Below are 21,469 nucleotides of genomic sequence, written 5' to 3'. Positions count from 1 at the left end.
AAAAATGACTCAGCGTCCATAGGATACATGGGATGTGGCAGTCAAGTGACTTCTGTACGAGGGCTGTTCCTGGCTTACATTGCTTGGTCGCTGTTAGGGATGTGGACATGCATGGTGCATGTGCAGATACAGGCAGCACAGCCCCCTGTATCCTCGCAGGATACAACCACTTACTTACATGATAGTTTATGGCATTTTTAAGTCTATGCTTGGCAACCCCTTTAAAAGCTGAATTCTACTGCATTTTCTTGGGGTTCATAAACAAAAACTGTCTAAAGCAAGTGATAGAAGAGACTTCTGATCGTCCGTACTGTTTAACAGGACTATAGTAGAGCCAGTTACACCATTGCTGAACCAAACTGAACGTGACTCTGTGCTCAGCTGATTATCACACGTCTGCTTAACCCCTCGGCTATCAGCTGATATCTCCAACAGAAACACATGTCATTTACTCCACTGCAGCAGAGAAGTATTGTTTTAATTGAGTTACTAATATTATATATATATATATATATATATATATATATACACACACACACACACACATATACACTCTGTATACATACACACACTAGTCTGTGACCTAAGGCAAGCAGTACCTGTGGAATTGTAAGATATTCATTGAATCCATTTAGATCGATTAATATTGCATCTCCTTGTTTATAACCATTGAAGGTGCTTTGATAAATGGACTGAAAGCTCAAATTAAAAGATGGAGTCTGGGAGGGTGTTCTGTGCAAAGTCAAGAAAGGAGACAAAGTATTAGTTTAAAATCCTGGATTGACCTTTAAGGACGATAAATACTTAAAATGGCATATATTTCTTAAAAGGGGTTGTCTCACTTCAGCAAATGGCCTTCATCATGTAGAGAATGTATTGTGATTGTTCATATTTTTCCATCACGTTATACATTGCTGGTTTCCATGGTTACGGCCACCCTGCAATCCAGGATCGGTGGCCGTGCTTGTACAGTGCTCTCTGGCGGTCAAGACCATGGGAGCGCACATAGGCTGTTGCTTTTGCCTATAGTGTACAAGCACAACCACAGCTGCTGGATTGCAGCAGTGGCCATAACCCCTACATATCAGCAGTGTATAATGTGATGGAAAAATGAATCCAGCCAGCAAAGGAAGCAATATGGACAATCACAATACATTAGTAAGTGTTTCGTAATAACTTTCTCTACACGATAAATGACATTTGCTGAAGTGAGACAACCCCTTTAAGTAACGTTGTTGCCTCCCCCAGTTAACCCTCATTGCGCAACTGTATGCGTGACTACCGCTCCATTCAAACTCTAGCTCCAGATATCAGTGGGATCCAATCAGCGAGGCCCTCATAGTGGTCATTTATCACTTATCATGTGGCTAGGTGATAAATGTCCTTTATGAGAAAAACCCTTTAAAGGGGTTCTGCAGTTTTTTTAAACGGATGATCTATCCTCTGGATAGCTCATCAGCATCTGACCGGCGGGGGTCTGACACCAGGACTTCTCGCTGTTTACCGCAGGCCCAGTGACATCACGACTAGGATCACTGGCTTGGGCGGTGCTAAGCTCCAGTCAAGTGAACAGAGCTTAGCCCCGCCCAGGCCATTGATACTAGTCGTGACGTCACTGGGCCAGCAGTAAACAGCGAGAAGGCCACGGCGCTACTGCCTTCTCAAACAGCTGATCGGCAGGGGTCCCAGGTGTCGGACCCTCGCCGATCAGATGCTGATGATCTATCCAGAGGATAGATCATCTGTTTAAAAAAACTGCAGAACCCCTTTAAATGATGGAGAAATGATGCTGCACCTACTGAAATAAAAAAGCCAGGTCCTCCAGAGAGAGACGTTCTTTGCAGCAGGATAATGGCAGGAGAACCGAAGCAGAGATCTCCCCCTGACATCCATATGGAAGAGGGTTGAATAAAGAAAATGACTCCTTTGAAAGTGCATATGAGCAGACAGAAACTTACCCAGTGGATCCATGGTAGAAATAGCCCAGAAATGGTGAATTGTCCATGGAAGACTGGACGCACAGGAACGGAAACCAATCAGGAGCATGGTTCTTTTCTTGAACACTACAAAGTTGGTCAAAAGGTGGAGAGATATTTCCACCAAAAACACCAGAGTAACAGGATCCGTTAAACAGCTCCTTCATGCTTAGGCTGCAGTCCTATCAAAAAGCAAGTCAACGGAAGTGGCTCAGTGCAATATCATTATTTCGAGTTACCTCTGGACATTTCAGAGATAACCTGTATGACACGGATCAAAAAGATAAATACCATCATACAAGTACAGGTCAAGGCTGTGACGTGGAATCAGTTTGGAATTAAAGTGTTCAATGCTTTATTTCAGTGCACAGAAGACTAAAACCGTGACGATTCGGCAAGGCAGACCTCCTTCAGGCTGGGAGTTTGGTGGAGCTCAACCCCAAGAAAGCATGCCACTCCTTCCAATGCTCCTCTGTGGGTATCTTTATCTAGGCCTATTAAGAGTACATTTGAGCCGTCATACTGTTATCCTAATTCTACACCTACTATTACACATAGCATCTTTTCCTTACAGCAGCAGTAAACTAGCAATGGGTTACTTATCTACATAGGAGCTTTATCTCTCTGGTGCAAGTTACCTCCACTAAGATAGCCCCTTTATTCACCCCACAGGTGAGATCGTGACTTTGTCATTCAATTCAATGTAAGAAAGGTTCACATCAAGCACATATGTTGCTGAATACTGGGCAACTGAAGGTGCTTGCGCTGTGAGTGTTAGTGTCCAATTAAAATGAGAGTCATCCTTATAAACACCTTATTTTACTAGTATATAAACCTAGACATAAATAATAAAAGCCTGCTTCAGTCACACAGGGGACTCAAGGACCCCTATCATAGCAGCTGGACCCCCAGCCATTATACTGAGGATAGGGGATAAATGTTGTTAATGGCCTTACACTGTATAATACACTGATAGTGAATGCAGTACAATACAGATGTATTGTGCTGCATTGAAACAGGGATCAGACTATGTTGAAGTCCCATAGTGGGACAAAAATAAAAAATAATAAAAGTGAAAAGTGAAAACAATAAAAAAATATATAATTCAAGTTTCAATAAAAGAAAAGCCCCTTTCCCATAAAAAGAGACAAAAAAAAAAACACATATATTAGGTATCACCGCATGTGTAATAACCTTCTCTATAAAAATATCGCATGATCAACACAGTCTGGTCAACACCGTAATTTTTTTTTTTATAAAAACTGTGCTAAAGAAAGCCATTTTTGTCACCTTTTATCACAAAAAGTGTAATACCAAGTGATCAAAAAGTCATACTGTATGTATAAAAAAACAAAACAAAAAAACCAAAAAAATAAATAGTCATCTTATCCTCCAAAAAATATGAGACCCTAACTAAGACAATCGCCCAAAAAATAAAAAACATATGGCTTTCAGAAAATAAGGACACAATTTTTTTGCTTCAAAAATGCTTTTATTGTTTAAAACCAAAATATATTTAAAAAAACAAACATATTAGGTATCGCCGTGTCCGTAACAACCTGCTCTATAAAAATATCACATGAGCTAACCCATCTGGTGAACACCGTAAAAAAAAAAAAAAAAAAAATACCAAAAATTCCATTTTTTGTCACCTTACATCACAAAATTTTTTATACCAAATGATCAAGAAGTAGTATGTATCCCAAAATAGTACCAAACAAACAGTCATCTCATCCCGCAAAACATTAGACCCTACATAAGACAATCGCCTAAAAAATAAAAAAATATGGCTTTCAGAAAATAGACATATAAAAACATGATCGTTTTTCTTTCAAAAATGCTTTTATTGTGTAAAACCAAAATAAATATATATATATTTTTTTAAATAGACAGACTAGCTATCGCCACGTCCATAACAACCTGCTCTATAAAAATATCACATGATATACCCAGTCAGGTGAAAACCGTAAAAAAAAATTATAAAAACTATGCAAAAAAAATCTATTTTGTCACTATACAGTGTAATACCCAAAGTGTAATACCCAAAAAATCTAAAAGGAGTATGTACTTTATCCAAAATAATACCAATCAAACCGACACCTCATGCCGCAAAAACTGAGCCCCTAATCTCCCGAAAAATTAAAATATGGCTTTCAGAAAAAGGAGACACAAAAACATGATTTATTATGTAAAACTGAAACAAAATAAAAATAAAAAGTAGACATATTTGGTATTGTCGTGTCCATAACAACCTGCTCTATAAAACTAGCACATGATCTAACCTGTCAGGTGAACACCGTGTGCCAGAACAGCCATTTATTGGTTACTTTGCCTCACAAAAAGCATAATATAGAGCAATCAAAAGTCATATATACCACAAAATAATACCAATAAAAGTGTCACCTTATCCTATAATTTCCAAAATGGGATCATTTTTTTGAGTTTCTACTCTAGGGGGTCTTTAAATGTCATATGGCAACTTAGAATTATCTTAGTGAAATCTGCCCTCCAAAATCCATATGGCCCTCCTTTCCTCCTGCGCCCTGCCGTGTGCCCGTACATCAGTTTACAACCACATGTGTGGTATTTCTGTAAACTGCAGAATTGGGGTAATAAATATTGTTTTATTTGGCTGTTAACCCTTGATGTGTTACAGGAAAAAATGAATTAAAATGGAAACTCTGCCAAAAAAGTGAAATTTAAAAATGTTATCTCCTTTTCCGTTTAATTCTTGTGGAACAAAGTTTGTAAAATCAGTTTTGAATAACTTGAGGGGTGTAGTTTCTACAATGGGGTCATTTATGGGTGGTTTCCACTATGTAAGACCCACAATGTGACTTTAGAATTGAAGTGGTCCTTAAAAAAGTGGATTTTGGAAATTTTCCTAAAAAATGAAATTATATATTTACAAAATGATGCAAACATCAAAGTGGACATATGGGAAATGTAAAGTATTAACTCTTTTATGATGTATCACTATCTGCCTTAAAAGCAGATATATTCAAATTTGGAAAATTGCTAATTAAAAAAATTGGTACATTTGGGGATTTTTTTTTATAAATAAAGGTGAATTATATTGACAAAATTTTTTCACTATAATGAAGTACAATGTGTCACGAGAAAAAAAATCTCAGAATGGCTTGAATAAGTAAAAGCGTTCCGAAGTTATTACTACATAAAGTGGCACATGTCAAGTTTCAAAAAAACGGCCTGGTCCTTAAGTGGTTATGCAAGAATGTGGGGGATTTTGGCAAAGTCCGCGACTTGGCTGGACCTGTAAAGGGAAGATTACTTACCTGCTTCCCAGCGCTGGCTTCCCGTTTCTTCTCCTCCAGGCCCGCAATGCTCCTCTAGGCTCCCTCGCTGTAATTATCCGGTTTGACTTAGCAACAGCCAATCACTGGCCGTGGTGGACACCAGATCCCCTTGAATCATTTCACAATTTGTCATGATGTAAGGGTAGTAGGTCAACGCCACGGCCAGTGATTGGATGCAAGCGATGTCAAACCAAATGTTTACAGCGAGGGAGCCCAGCGGAACATCACAGGCCTGGAGGAGAAGGATCGGGAGCCAGCGCCAGTAAGCAAGCTTTCCATTACAGGTCAGGCCAATTGGACGATCAGGCCTGACATTGCAGGTCAGGCCAATTACCCCCCTCCCGCATTCTTGCACAACCCCTTTAATCCATTTAAGATTACAGACTGAGATCAGAGTTCTAGAACTGGGCCTGTCCTTTGTGCCGACACCGAGGTTTAATAAATTCCACATAGTAAAAGACATAAATTTATTTGTGCGGAAACTTCGGTGGATAAACACTTTCGGCACCAAGACAGGAGGCAGTGTCGTAAACTCGGCATACCCTTAGATATTCTGTCTGATTTACGTCTTCTCTTTGATCTAGGTAACAAGCTTCCACCATGTGAAGGTACTGGTCCCTTCTCTAACTTCAAACTCAAAAGCAACAAAATGCCTCCTCCCACCAGTGAGGTCTCCTGTATAGATGTGTTTTTGGATTTGGTGACTACTCAGATTGGGGAGTTGACCTCCTCCAAACATAGATCCAATTGTGATTGTGCCATGGCCATTGTCCAACCTGGAACATGATCCGTAAGTGGTAATCAAACCATCTGACAAGGGGGGCAATGTGGTGGTGATGGATAACGAACAATATCGACAGATGTGCAAATCAATACTGAGGGACCCTAACACCTACGAGATTTTATCTCATGATCCCATTGAGGAATATAAACATCTTGGATGATGCCCTTAAATCCAATTTGATTACAAGGGATGAATACCATCTCATGTTTCCTACATTTCCTAGGCAGGCAACATTTTATTGATTGCCCAAGTTACATAAAGAGGTATCACCCCTTAAGGGGGGCCCCATTGTATCAGGGGTGGGCAATTTGTGTCAGAATGTGGGCTTGTACATAGATCAGATCCTGGCCCCTTTCGTTGTAGCCTTACCATCCTACGCACGCGACACTACGGACCTATTAAAACGCCTGGAATGGGTCCACGTCAAGGCTGATGACTTAATTGCCAGCATCGACGTGGAAGCACTCTATTCTAGCATTCCTCACGATTTAGGTCTAAAAGCCGTTAAATTTTTACTCCAAACTCAAGGTTGTCAGTACCGTGCCCACAGTCACCTATTTCTCCAGCTGCTTGAATTCACTTTGACCAGGAATGTATTTTCATTCAATGGGCGGATATACCACCAGCTCAGGGGCACTGCGATGGGGAGCCCATGTGCCCCATCGTACGCTAATTTGTTCCTGGGCTGGTGGGAAGCGACTCTGGTCTTCACAGATGATAGTGCCTTACATACCGAGCCCATAGGACTGTGGGCACGGTACATTGACGACATCTTTGTCATATGGCATGGCACTAAGCAGTCTTTCGTTAAGGACCACAATAAGAATGAGGTAGGGCCTCATTTCACATATGAATCAGACGAACGAGCCCTCCCCTTTCTGGATGTCCTGATTACCAAGAACCAGATGGGTGAGTTGAATACATCTGTATATAGAAAACCCAACTCGACCAACTCACTCCTTCGATGGGAAAGCGAACATCCGCTCCCCTTAAAGCGTGGGATCCCTAAGGGACAGTATTTACGTTTGAGACGGAACTGTTCCAGTAAGAAAGAATTTTTACACCAAGCTGCTGATCTGAGATTCTTGGCAAGAGGCTATCCTGATCGCGTGCTTAAATCAGCATTTAGATCAGCCCTAACAAAAGAACGTTCTACTCTCCTCACCCCTTAACAGAAATCAGTAACATCAAATAAACTGATTCGCCTAGTAACTTCTTATGATGGAGAAGTCAAGTCCATTAAAAGGTATAAATCAACCAGCACTGGCACATCCTTTTGATGGATCCGGATCTGAGGGAGGTGCTGGGAGATTTCCCCAGCATATCCTACGGGATCGACTGGTTCAAAGCCAATACACCCTAAAACCATTGTTGGGTTGTGCCTGGCTCCAGAACCCGAATCGGGGCTGTTATAGGTGCAGTGGTTGCATCGCCTGCCCGTATATTAAGACTGGCAAATCCTTTAAGAGTAATGTTACTGGCAAGGAGTTTGCCATTCGTGATTACATCAATTGTAAGACCCGTGGGGTTATTTACCAGATTGTCTGCCAGTGTGGAAAAGAATACATAGGCAAGACAATCCGGGAATTCCCGATATTGCTAAATACAAGGACACTCCTGTGGCAAAACACGTCCACAGCTCTCACAATGGCTGTGTACGTCTTTCTTTCATGGCCATTGGCAAAGTAAATCCACCATCAAGGGGTGGTGACTGGGATAAAATTATACTACAAAGGGAGGCAAGATGGATATATGACCTCAAGACCATGGCCCCCTCAGGCCTCAATGAGCAGTTAAATTTTGGTTGTTTTCTATAATGGGCAACCTTCCCATTGACCTGTATATTTCCCTCATCAACCAACCACATTAGACACCCTGACGAACCAGGGGTAGTAATATAGGACATCATGCATAAGGGGATTTTTTTTTATCTTTCCCCTAAACCCCCCCCCCCCCCCTATATATTAGTTTGGCCAGGGTATACATTTTTAGACCTAAAATACCTAAAGTACCTACTAAGGTAGGAGCCTCCTTCCCTTCATTATTATATCCTCTAATTTGTCTATCATTATTTCCTCCATTTTTCTTTTATCTATCTATGTTCACTATTCTTTTGTTCATGTTCACAAGTATATTGCTCTCTGGCCTGCTAATATATGAGCATATATGCCTCTTGCCCTGATCGCCTGCATGAAATGCTTTCTAATTTGTTATATGAGCGCTGGCTATCTAGCCCGCTCTGTTGCAGCAGGCATTTGACGTCAGAGCACTCACTGGCGTCACCTAGCTGCTAAGCAACGCGCGCATAGCTCTTTCCTGCCTCTCAGCCGCCCCACGTGACCGGACGCTGCGCTCCACTGACTGGTGCGCTGCGTTCCATCTGCCGGCCGCGCTCGCTGGTGGAGCGTGACGTCTTTGTCATGTGACCGGACCACGTGACTCCGGGAGGCGGTCGGGGCCCACAGGGCGCGCTATTTGCCTTTAAATATGGCGTCCTTTCGGGTATTTGGCATGCAGCTGAAGGCATTGCTTCAGCTGCCCCAGAGGTGCCCCCCAGCAACTTGTGGGGTCTTCCACCTACAAGGGACCACTGATGTCCCTGTTTTGTCTTTTCATAGTTCTCAGCCTTTTTCTTATGTTGTCTATATCCTCATGTTGATTATATTCTTCCTGCAGGATTGCCTTTTGTATCTACCCTGGATTTTTCCCCTGATGATAGACCACTTGAAAAGTGACACGTCGGGAACTATCCTATAGGGCACAATAGGGATACCTCCCTATTCTAGGGTAAGGTATCCGGACAGGGCCGCCCCTTGTGGGGTAGGAACTCTGTATAGACAGGCAGGTTAACAATAGCAATGTCCCCATCCCCAATTAGGGATCATTAGGGATATTGGTTCCCTGCACTGTCTACATCTTAAAAAGACCAACGACCACATCTAATAACCAGCCCAGACGTGGTGCATTTCCCTTACCGTGCTCGGTTGGTCCCTATCAGGGTTGCGTCGGAATGGTAAGATTGTTCCATACTTTTTAAGCCATATTTAACCCATTATCTGTACGTGGCGCTTTTTCTTTTAAAATGGTTTATCAGTAAAAGTTATATTTTAAGCTCCCTCATTACCTCTATTGTTTTCCATTTAATATTACACACACAATTGGAAACTTTTATTACAATGAAAAAATGTAACAAGAACACAAGCAAAGGAAGCAGCAAAGGAGTTACCTGATCACAGCAGCAGCGGACATCACAAGCCCCGGCTGTCAGATTACAGGGACAGGGTCCTAGTGGTTGGTACACTTGGTTAGGGATCACAGTTTTATTATCTGTAAAATAAACTTCTACCATTCAGTCCAGATATGTGCACATCTGTGATTTCCGTCACTGTTCTATCAGGGTATACTGAAAGAGGCTGACCAGTTGGAAGAACTGCTATAGGCTTCACGATGATGGCGCCCAGGCTGAAACCACAACCACACTCTGTGGGCAGGAGTTTCAAATACAGTTAATCAGCCACACAATTTTGCCAATAATACCACGGTTTCACCTGCTAAACTGTGCCGTTGTGCAGCTGATTAACACTCTGTTTGGGAACCAGGCCCACAGCACGTAGACGTGCGTTCGGCTGGCATGTAACTGTGGTGCTGTAAAAGCACAGCCTTGAAGGGGTTGTCCAGCCAATGCACATTATTGTAAAACAGGCTCAGACTGGTGTAAAACAATAAAATACATGATACTCGCCATACCGATCCCTCATCGCACTAATTGTGGGGTCTTCTGGTCCCTCTGGCTGAGGTATATCCAGAAAGATCAAGAAGCAGAGACCAGCAGGGTGAAGGGAGACCAGGAAGCATTGGAACGGGAGCAGCGGGGGATCACTAAAGCGAGGATCACTTATTTTATTGTTTTACACTGATCTAAGGCTTGTTTCACATTTGCGGTACAGCCGTCGGCATAGAATGGCGAGAATAAGCCGCACAAAAACTGTTGCGTGCAGCATTCTTTTTCAGCATATTTGCCGGGTAGAGGCAGCATCTCAGCCGGACCCTATTATAGTTAACGGGGCCAGCGTGTAATCTGGTAACATACAGCAACGCTGGATCGGAGGAAGACTGGCAGGCTGTCCTCTGCCGCTAATGTGAAACTAGTGTAAGCCTGTTTTTTACATTTTCATTTGGATGGACAACCCCATTAGGGCCGAGATTACATAGCAACATTTGGCCAGGTGTAAGATTTGATTAAAATCATGATTATTGCAACCAAAATATCTCCCTATGAGAAAGAAGGTTGAGGCTGAACTTGTGACCTTCACAACACGCACAACTGTCACCAGATTGTCACCTAACCAGAAAATCTATTGCCCAAATATTCAAATCGACTTCTATTTTAAAATGTTATCAGTTAGTTTGTTCATATTCCAATTTCTCCAGTTTTAATTTACATGTACAGTGTGTAAAAGGAACATGGCCTGACATCCTTCACCATACAGTGCTGTGCCCCTTACCTGAGACCATCCCTACAGAAGTGCTATTGATAAAAATCTCGGCATGAACGAGCATGCTGGCTATGGGCATGTTATTCTCACAGGCGGTGACTTGAAGGGTTTCCACAACGCACTGAACCTCCCGACAGCAATTCGTTTCATTGCCTGAACATAAGGTCAGGTTCTTACTGAAGGTGACCATCACTTTGGCTACAACCTGCAAATGGAATACAAAATAGCCTCATTACTAAAGACAATGCACAAGCCTTAGGGTCCAATCACACGTCAGCAATTTCGTTCCGACCCATTCATTTCTATGGGGCAGCACTTACGGGTCCGCAATTCCGTTCCTGAAAAAAAATAGAACATGTCCTATTCTTGTCCGCAATGCACATTGCCGCTGTCCGTGTTTTGCGGATCCACAAAACACATTGCGGACGTGTGAATGGACCCTAATCTATATGAACACCCCTTTAAATGCAATGAATTAATTAAAAGTTTTAAACTTTTCACATTCGTGCACAAATTCCGACATATTGGAAGGAAGGAATAACATGGCATGCAGTATTATTATTCCCCCCAAAACTACCAAGAAGGAACCCAAAAGACAATGGCAGGGCTCCAGACTAAAAAAAAAAATATCAAGGAGACATTGGCTCCTAATCTGAAAAATTTAGGAGCCAAATGCAATTTTTGGTCGCCAAATTTAAAATACATATAATATGGCTGGGATGCTTAGGAGCATGTAACATTGTAACAATTTCTATCTTTTTTGCGGGGCTACGTAACGGACACGGAAACAAAATACGTTCGTGTGAATGTAGCCTAAAGGTGTATTCACAGGCAGCAGATTTGTTATAGAAATGTATTTGACCGAAACGCACTTCCAATCTTCTGAAAGGGGTTGTTCCTGCAGCAGGTGCATAGTTTACCGCCTCCAGTTGAATGGGACAGTCACAGAAATGTCTCCAACAAATCTGCCACGTGTGAACACACCCTTAGACACCGGAATTACTGTAAAGGATTTACTAAGAAATAAGGGGGTTCATCAAACTGGTGTAAAGTAGAACTGGCTTAGTTGCCCATAGCAACCAGATTCTACCTTTTATTTTACAAAGGAGCTGTGAAAAATGAAAGGTGGAATCCGATTGGTTGCTATGGGCAACTCAGCCAGTTCTACTTTACACCAGTTTGATAAATGACCCCCTAAGGGTTTTTCTAGAATGATAAAACCTTCATAAGGCTTTACGCCGGTTTCAGTGTATTATGCAGCAGTGCACACATCACCGCTGAGGTGCACCAAAAACTGCAGGTGTCCAGCCTAAACAGTCACCCCCAATTATTCCACCAGACAAGAACATTTTGGGGCGTCATATCCTCTGTGCGGCAGTTGCCCATAGCAACCAGTCAGCCTGCAGCTCAGAGAACCTGAACGAGTCCAATTGGTTGCCAAGGGCAACCGCTAACTGTCCTCTCCTACCTGCCGCAGTGAGCGCCTCACACGCCGCCATCTGGAGCTGTCGCCGGCTCTCCTCGTGTCTTGGTGTGAGCGAGGCGGCCCGTACTTCAGTGGTCACCAGGAAGACGGCGCGGAGGAGGGAGAGGAGAGCGGACACCGCAGACCCGGCACACACCGGGCCATCCTCCGTTATCACCTCCTGGCCATTCACCTTACTGCCAAGGGAGCATAACCACCCCAACCACAGCGCCCCCTGCAGGCAGGCGCTTACAGATATCCCTCAGTATTTCCCGCTGCTGGCGCTGTGATGCCGGGAGAGTACCAGCAATTCTGGGCGGCACAGGAAGAATATCAGTCCGAAGCGAATAGTCCGGTTGTGGGGAGGCTGCGGCCGGTCTGGGCTCGGTTTCTCCCCCTTGCAGTGGTTGTCATGTTTCAGGGTTCCAGGCTGCGAGGCCCCCTGTTTAAAAAGGCAAAGCAGCAAGCGGAGGGTCTAGGTGCAAATGGCGACAAGACAACAAAGTCTTGTCGCCATTTTGCAATTCTAAGTCGCATTGGCGATCATTTTGGTCGCCATCTGGAGCCTTGAATGGGGTGTGTCAGGTGCTGGTGGTATCTGTCCAGGGGTGTAACTATCATTTATAGGGCCCCATAGCAAAATAAGATGGGGCCCCCACCAACTGCTTATTTTCTACTTGGTCTCACTGTGTCCCCTTTGTCTTTTTTTTTTCCCCTCACTTTCTTTATTTCTCAGCATTTAAGCCTTTTTTTTCTTCAAGCATTTTAGTAAAGGTTTTTCAATTTTTTTTAACACTTTTATCATTCATAATCCAAAGTTCCAATCAGGCTTTGAGTGGACACAGCCCCCCCCCTTTAAGGGGTCGGCACATTCAATACATTGGGGGCATTATGCTGAGATATGTCCCCAATGTCTGACAGGTGTGGGTCCTAAAGGTGGGACCCGTACCTATCTGAAGAAAGGAGCCCACAAAGTGAGGGAGAGCAGAACAAGCATGTGCAGCCATCCTCCATTCATTTTTAAGGGAGGGCCAAAAATAGCCAGCCACCGCTCCATTCACTTCTATGGGACTGCCAAAAATAGCCGAGCACTGTCCTTCACTTTGCGGGCTCCATTCTAGAGATTGGGGGGCAAGTGACCTGCACCTATGTATGTGATGGGATAACCCCTTTAACTGTTGGGACTCATAGCAGTTATTATCCTAATATTTATGTCCATGACTGCTTTATATAAGCCTATCAGAATATTTCACAGATTCAGTAATGTTACACTGACCACTTTAACATAATGGGGTTGCCAGTATTTTTACTTTACCATACTGTTTATTCCCCTTTAGGATGCATTTATGTGACTGTACCCATTTAGCGGTCTGCAAATCGCGGACCTGCAAAATACAGAGGCAGTCTGTGTGCATCCCACACTTTTTGCGGGCCCCATTGAAAAAATGCCTATTCTTGGCCATAAAACAGACAAGAATGGGACATGTTCTATAATTTGCAGCATGGCTACATGGATGCGGACAGCATACATATGACATGAGTTTTTTGTGGCCCCATAGAAATGAACGGGTTCATGTGTAATCTGCAAAAAATGGGGATCAGACACGGACCAAAAATATGGCTGTGTGAATGCCCCCTTAATATTATCATTTCACTGACCAACTGTCCCCCAGCATCAAAGGATTCCAGACTTGACGACCAGTTATCAGTGGTAGTCCCTCCAATACAACTTGGAGATGGTATAGAAGCTAGAAAGAAACATAAAAGGAATAAGAGAAATACTAAATGACATAAACTACTTATTATTGCAGTTACTTCATGAAAAAGGAAGCAAATAACTGAACTTACTTGTATTGGCAATGACTGCCAGAGATAAGCGAGCAGAGGATACATTGGCAACAAGGAACGTGGTCATCTGTGGTCCGGACAAAAAGACATTGGAGGGATAGAAACCTAAACACAAAGCCTTTCTGTTATCATTTATTATTGCTCAGGGCTTGCATTAAAGGTCTGTAAAATGCCGGTCTTGAGAAATCTCCCTGACTAGGATTACTGTATGTGGTTTTTCTTAGCGTTTCCTTCCTCCTTTCCTGGAGTCCAGCTGTATTTTCCGTGATAAAGGAAGAAAAACACTACTTAAAGGGGTATCGTCTTTGGAAATCTCTTTTTGTTAGAAGAGTCCCCTGAAAATAAGCTGATGGTTGGATGTCCCAGCAATCGGCTGGAACCTGAAGGCAACTGATCATTTCACCTGCATTCCCACAACAGGGTAAATAAAGTGCTGCAGTTCCTGAGCTATGTGCCGGATCATCCGGAGACGCTCTGTGGCTGCTCCACTCTCCAGCTAATGGATGATCACCTCCGTTACCTCAAAATAGCCAACTCCTTTAAGAACATGGGAGGACATGAGACCCTGGATTCCTATAACTTACAAAGACTTACCGTATAGATCTGGTATCAGTCTTCATTTCTAAAACATAGCAAGATAGGCAGGTCACCCAAAACTCCACTATTATCAGCAATGGGAAAGTGCATCTGCAATGCCATATAGACAGTATATAGATATATACTGTATATTGCAATTCTAATAGAGCATCACATCCTGGAAATCAAATTCAATCAATCTTACGGCTGCTATCAGGATACAGGAGTTGTCACCTTCTCCTTGTCACACCATAGAAGATGCAAGGGCTCAATTTATATCACAAAAATCTTATTCTAATAACCTATATTCCAAAAGAGTGAAATACACAGCCGTGCATCATACGGAGTCCATACGAATGTACAGTCAGGTCCATAAATATTGGGACATCGACACAATTGTGACATTTTTGGTTCTATACACCACCACAATGGATTTGAAATGAAACAAACAAGATGTGCTTTAACTGCAGACTGTCAGCTTTAATTTGAGGGAATTTACATCCAAATCAGGTGAACGGTGTAGGAATTACAACAGTTTGCATATGTACCTCCCACTTGTAAAGGGACCAAAAGTAATGGGACAATTGGCTTCTCAGCTGTTCCATGGCCAGGTGTGTGTTATTCCCTTATTATCCCAATTACAATGAGCAGATAAAAGGTCCAGAGTTCATTACAAGTGTGCTATTTGCATTTGGAATCTGTTGCTGTCAACTCTCAAGATGAGATCCAAAGAGCTGTCACCATCAGTGAAGCAAGCCATCATTAGGCTGAAAAAACACAACAAACCCATCAGAGAGATAGCAAAAACATTAGGCGTGGCCAAAACAACTGTTTGGAACATTCTAAAAAGAAGGAATGCACCGGTGAGCTCAGCAACACCAAAGACCAGGAAGACCATGGAAAACAACTGTGGTGGATGACCGAATAATTATTTCCCTGGTGAAGAAAACACCCTTCACAACAGTTGGCCAGATCAAGAACACTCTACAGGAGGTAGGTGTATGTGTGTCAAAGTCAACAATCAAGAGAAGACTTCACCAGAGTGAATACAGAGGGTTCACCACAAGATGTAAACCATTGGTGAGCCTCAAAAACAGGAAGGACAGATTAGAGTTTGCCAAACAACATCTAAAAAAGCCTTCACAGTTCTGGAACAACATCCTATGGACAGATGAGACCAAGATCAACTTGTACCAGAGTGATGGGAAGAGAAGAGTATGGAGAAGGAAAGGAACTGCTCATGATCCTAAGCATACCACCTCATCAGTGAAGCATGGTGGTGGTAGTGTCATGGCGTGGGCATGTATGGCTGCCAATGGAACTACTTCTCTTGTATTTATTGATGATGTGACTGCTGACAAAAGCAGCAGGATGAATTCTGAAGTGTTTCGGGCAATATTATCTGCTCATATTCAGCCAAATGCTTCAGAACTCATTGGACGGCGCTTCACAGTGCAGATGGACAATGACTCAAAGCATACTGCAAAAGCAACCACAGAGTTTTTTAAGGGAAAGAAGTGGAATGTTATACAATGGCCAAGTCAATCACCTGACCTGAATCTGATTGAGCATGCATTTCACTTGCTGAAGACAAAACTGAAGGGAAAATGCCCCAAGAACAAACAGGAACTGAAGACAGTTGCAGTAGAGGCCTGGCAGAGCATCACCAGGGATGAAACCCAGCGTCTGGTGATGTCTATGCGTTCCAGACTTCAGGCTGTAATTGACTGCAAAGGATTTGCAACCAAGTATTAAAAAGTGAAAATTTGATTTATGATTAATATTCTGTCCCATTACTTTTGATCCCTTAACAAGTGGGAGGCACATATGCAAACTGTTGTAATTCCTACACTGTTCACCTGATTTGGATGTAAATGCCCTCAAATTAAAGCTGACAGTCTGCAGTTAAAGCACATCTTGTTTGTTTCATTTCAAATCCATTGTGGTGGTGTATAGAGCCAAAAAATTAGAATTGTGTCGGTGTCCCAATATTTATGGACCTGACTGTATGTGTTGTTCTATGGTATCAGCGGATCAGTCAGCAGAAGTCCAGGTGGATGGAGGTGGATGGAGGACGGTACATGCCACCTGCAACATTTCGGGAGCCTACTCCCCCTTTCTCGAGCTGGAGACGTGCTGGACTACTGCCCACTAAACCGCTGATATCAGAATCAGTCAAGCAAGAGATTAAAATAACATTAATATTAAATGGGTTTTCTACATCAGTGTAAGTCTCAGAAAACCCATTTAATATTAATGTTAACAGAGAGTATGTGATCGGTGGGGGTCTGACACCCGGGAACCCTGCTGATCCACTGCTTTTGAGGGCATTGGCCCTCGCAGTAGCACCGCGGCCTTCTCGCAGCTTATCCTAGGTCAGTGATGTCACGTTTATCCATACCTCCCAAGTGTCCCTCTTTTGGAGGGACAGTCCCTCTTTTTGACCCAAGTCCCTCTTTGATCCTTAAAGGGGTTGTCTCATCGTGGACAATGGGGGCATATCGCTAGGATATGCCCCCATTGTCTTATAAGTGCGGGTCCCACTGCTGGGACCCGCACCTATATTAAGAACGGAGCCCCGCAAGTAAAGGAGGGCGCACTGCGCATGCGCAGCCGCCCTTCATTCATTTTCTATGAGGCCGGCGAAAAAGGCTGAGCACTGGCTCGGCTATTTCCTTCTGCCCAATAGAAATGAATAGGAGCGGTGGCCGCGCATGGTACGCTCCCATTCAATTCTATGGGGAGGCGGCTTGCTGATGGCCGGATCGGAGTCCTCCAGCCACCACCTTGCGGGGCTCTGTTCTCGATATAGGTGCAGTTCCAAGCGTGGGACCCACACCTATAAGACAATGGGGGCATATCCTAGCGATATGCCCCCATTGTCTATGATGAGACAACCCTTTTAAATGTCCCTCTTTTTGACCTGGGGAATTAATGCATATATGTGCATTAATAAATTTACTATATTGCTCCTTTTTTCGACCTGTATATTAGACCACAACTTCATTATTTGGTGCAATTTGGACCTTAAAATATCTATAATCTGATGATTTATGTGCTAATATTTATATGGACATTGAAGCGCAAGAAACAAATTGCCGCAGGGGCTCCAGTAATTATGCTTTGGGCGGAGTTAGAGGTGTGGCCTAGTATGAAAAAAAATAACTGCGGTGATGCGCGCCGCACACATTGTGTTTGCGAGCACCGGAGCCTAAAACAGGGGCCCCAGGTGTCAGACCCCCACCAATCAGATACTGATGACCGATCCAGAGGCCCTGGTGACTTTTCAGAACAGATTAGGACGTGCTGACTCCATGTGCACTGCACTACAACAGCTCACTGTGGGACAGAAGCAGCGGCCTGTCTGTGATCTCAGAGCCCCACTGATACTCACCTACAACTGACTGTGCCCCCGCCTGGGTTATTAATCCGACCACTGCCAAGGTCACCAGGCCCAGGGCACACCGAGGCAGCATCCTACCAGGTCCTTTCACTACACAATACCGCGCGCCCAGGTTGCTAAGGCGCCATGTCAAGCCGGCGTTGCGTTCCACGGTAACCAAGCGCAAGATTGACCAATCAAAAAGAGGAGATAGATCACGCGGGCTGCAGCGGGCCTCGACAGCCAATGGGGTATTTAAAGGAAGTGTTTGACTGTAACTGAAGGGAAGTGGGACCCCTAGTGGTCCGGATGGTTTCCCTTTCTGGGTCGGTTTATAAAAAGCCCCTTATGGGGCTGATCAGAGAGTGCAGCTGCTGCGCTGAGAAGTTGGGTTATCATTGGACACGTTTTAAGGATTCTTTGGTTTGCAGCTTAATATGAAGTGGTAGATAGAGGAGGACACTGCATAGAATTGTGAAAGGCACCAAAAGAGGCAATAGTTAGCTTACCGAAGTAGCTGCTTGTAAATCTACCAGTAAATTATTTCTTAAACCACTGGATATTTATTAATATGGGGGTCTGACTGCTTAGACCTCAAACAGGTGCTACAATGATGGATCCTGGGTCCACTAAATTACATGAGTTTGGGTGGAGGGGAACATGGGCGCTGCTGTCCATTGGAACTCTATGGGAGTCATCTTTGTGTAATGGTCCCAATGCAGGCAAAAATGCTTAAAATGGGGATACCTCATACCCCTATAGCTGTCAGGCCATACAGTAAAGAACACATTATTACAGGGGTTATCCCAAGAAATATGAATAATTAAATGACTTTATGAATGCAAACATTAAAACTGTTTCCCTTTGCCGATATAACTGATATTGGCAGCAGTGGTCGTGTCCCCTAGTTATTTTCTTCAAGGCCAATCACTGTGTCCACCTACTGAATCAAGCTGTGGTGGACACACGTGTTGTGTGTCTTGCAAAGGCCTACTTAGCTAATCACTGGTCATAACAGTGACCCACCTCAGCCAGTGATTGCTTGAGCAGGCTTTTCGTAATGCTTACCGTGTGTCAAGCCAAGACCAAGAAGTAAAAACAGGCAGCGGGGATTGTGGGGGCAATGTAAATTGACCTGCGGCGTGGAATTAAAGGGACACTGACAGGCCCGATAAACATATTTAGTTATTCCTATGCAGTCATAGGTCTATTAAAGTGTATTACAATCACATAAGAGTACCCCCTGTCCACATTTTAAACCATGTAAAAACAACTTTATAATCATCTGTCAATCACCTTCCTTTATGCCCAAGGGCCGGGTTTTTCACATTTCTTTATGCCCAAGGATCGTTTTTACGCGTACCTTCGTGCCCAGCCGCGCCTCAACTGTCGCTTCCTAGCGCCGCCCAGCTCATTATTATTCACTGGCTGGGCGGTTTTTACAGCAGGAGACCCTGGCATTGAACTCACTTGTACCTTCTGCGCGTGCGCCGGATAACTTGCCCGGCACCCTCACTCGCAGTGCGCCTGCGTCCCTTATTCAATGCCTGCGTCTCCTGCTGCGCCGGCTCGGGAGGATCGGGGACTGTAAAAGCCGCCCAGCCAGTGAATAATAATGAGCTGGGCGGCGCTAGGAAGCGACAGTGGCTGGGCACGAAGGTAGGAGTAAAAATGCCCCTTGGGCATAAAGAAATGTGAAAAACCGCCCCTTGGGCATAAAGGAAGGTGATTGACAGATCAATATAAAGTTGTTTTTACATGGTTTAAAATGCGGACAGGGGGTACTCTTATGTGATTGTAATACACTTTAATAGACCTATGACTGCATAGGAATAACTAAATATGTTTATCGGGCCTGTCAGTGTCCCTTTAAATCTGCAGTATACGAAACTATGCATGGGGTGAAATTCACATCAAATTCTGCTGTGGAATCACAGCAAACCTCCGCCACATGTACACATACCCTTAGGCCCCTTTCACACGGGCGAGTATTCCGCGCAGATGCGATGCGTGAGGTGAACGCATTGCACCCGCACTGAATACCGACCCATTCATTTCTATGGGGCTGTTCAGATGAGCGGTGATTTTCACGCATCACTTATGCGTTGCGTGAAAATCGCAGCATGCTCTATTTTCTGCGTTTTTCACGCAACGCAGGCCACATAGAAGTGAATGGGGTTGCGTGAAAATCGCAAGCATCCGCAAGCAAGTGCGGATGCGGTGCGATTTTCACGCATGGTTGCTAGGTGACAGTCTATAAACTGTATTATTTTCCCTTATAACATGGTTATAAGGGAAAATAATAGCATTCTGAATACAGAATGCTTAGTAGGTGATCAATTGAGGGTTAAAAAAATAAATAAAAATTAACTCACCTTCTCCTCTTGTTCGCGTAGTTCCCGGTCTCTTCTTTACTTCTTAAAAGATGAACTATCGGATAGGACCTGTGGTGACGTCAGATCACATGCTCCAATCACATGGTCCATCACCACGGTGATGGACCATGTGATTGGAGCATGTGATCTGACGTCACCAAAGGTCCTTTAGCCCACAGCTCATCATTAAAGAAGTAAAGAAGAGACCGGGAACTACGTGAACAAGAGGAGAAGGTGAGTTTATTTTTTTTATTTTTTTAACCCTCAATTGATCACCTACTAAGCATTCTGTATTCAGAATGCTATTATTTTCCCTTATAACCATGTTATAAGGGAAAATAATAACATCTACACAACACCTAACCCAAACCTGAACCTCTGTGAAGAAGTTCGGGTTTGGGTACCAAACATGCGTGATTTTTCTCACGCGAGTGCAAAACGCATTACAATGTTTTGCACTCGCGCGGAAAAATCGCGGGTGTTCCCGCAACGCACCCGCACATTTTCCCGCAACGCCCGTGTGAAAGGGGCCTTAAATGGGTTGTGCACCTTTAGGGTCAATTTTGGCAACCCCCCTGCGAAGACCTGCCACTCTCTTCCTCTAATGTCACCTTCTCCTCAGCAACCCCGATCTGGCTCCCAGGTCCTGTAGAACACACAATCATCATCATAGTCCTTACCCTCCCAGCCACAAGTGTCACTGTCACTTACCAATGCCCCAGTCACTACCACCGTGTCTACAAGTGCCACTACTACTACTGTCTGGATGGCTGTTGTTGCTACTACCCACATTCTGCCTTTGGGATAACAGGACCTGAGCCTTTTGTTTTGCTGTCTTCCATTTTCTAGATATTTTATTGTGAGACCTACTAATGAAAAGTCACAGGTTTGGTGCACAGATTATTTAACGGAACTAGCAAAATTGCAAGGGTGTTTTCTGTAATTAAGGGAGCATTCACACGACCGTGTTTTTCTTCCGCGTCCGTTCCGTAATTTTTGCGGACAATGCGCGGACCCATTCATTTCTATGGGTCCGCAAAAATTGCGGAATGCTTTTCATTGTCATCCGTGTGCTGTCTGTTCCGTGTGTCCGTTGCTTTTATTTTTGAACATGTCCTATACTTGGCCGCAAATTGCGGTCTGTGGCCCCATAGAAAGTCATTGGGTCCGTGAAAAACGGATAGCACACGGAAATGCATCCGTATGTCATCCGTTTTTTGCGGGCCCCTGGACTGAAAACATTCTAGGAA

General features: G+C 43.8%; 1 protein-coding gene across 1 annotated transcript in view; it reads right to left on the bottom strand.

The window, feature by feature from the left end:
• The window catches only part of TCTN2 (tectonic family member 2), a 42,163-nt gene extending 24,161 nt beyond the window's left edge, over positions 1-18,002 (bottom strand). The window contains exons 1-7 of the mRNA XM_040420231.1: positions 17,857-18,002; positions 13,887-13,991; positions 13,698-13,786; positions 10,583-10,778; positions 9,304-9,404; positions 1,959-2,158; positions 600-732 (exon numbers count right to left, since the gene is read on the bottom strand). Of these exons, the coding sequence (XP_040276165.1) occupies positions 600-732; positions 1,959-2,158; positions 9,304-9,404; positions 10,583-10,778; positions 13,698-13,786; positions 13,887-13,991; positions 17,857-17,938 (906 nt within the window). The 5' untranslated portion in view covers positions 17,939-18,002. The remainder of the gene's footprint in view (positions 1-599; positions 733-1,958; positions 2,159-9,303; positions 9,405-10,582; positions 10,779-13,697; positions 13,787-13,886; positions 13,992-17,856) is intronic.
• Between the last annotated feature and the right edge of the window lie 3,467 nt (positions 18,003-21,469).

The sequence above is a fragment of the Bufo bufo genome, chromosome 2 (genome assembly GCF_905171765.1).
Source record: "Bufo bufo chromosome 2, aBufBuf1.1, whole genome shotgun sequence".
NCBI lineage: Eukaryota > Metazoa > Chordata > Amphibia > Anura > Bufonidae > Bufo > Bufo bufo.
This window is presented reverse-complemented; position numbering and strand designations above follow the sequence as displayed.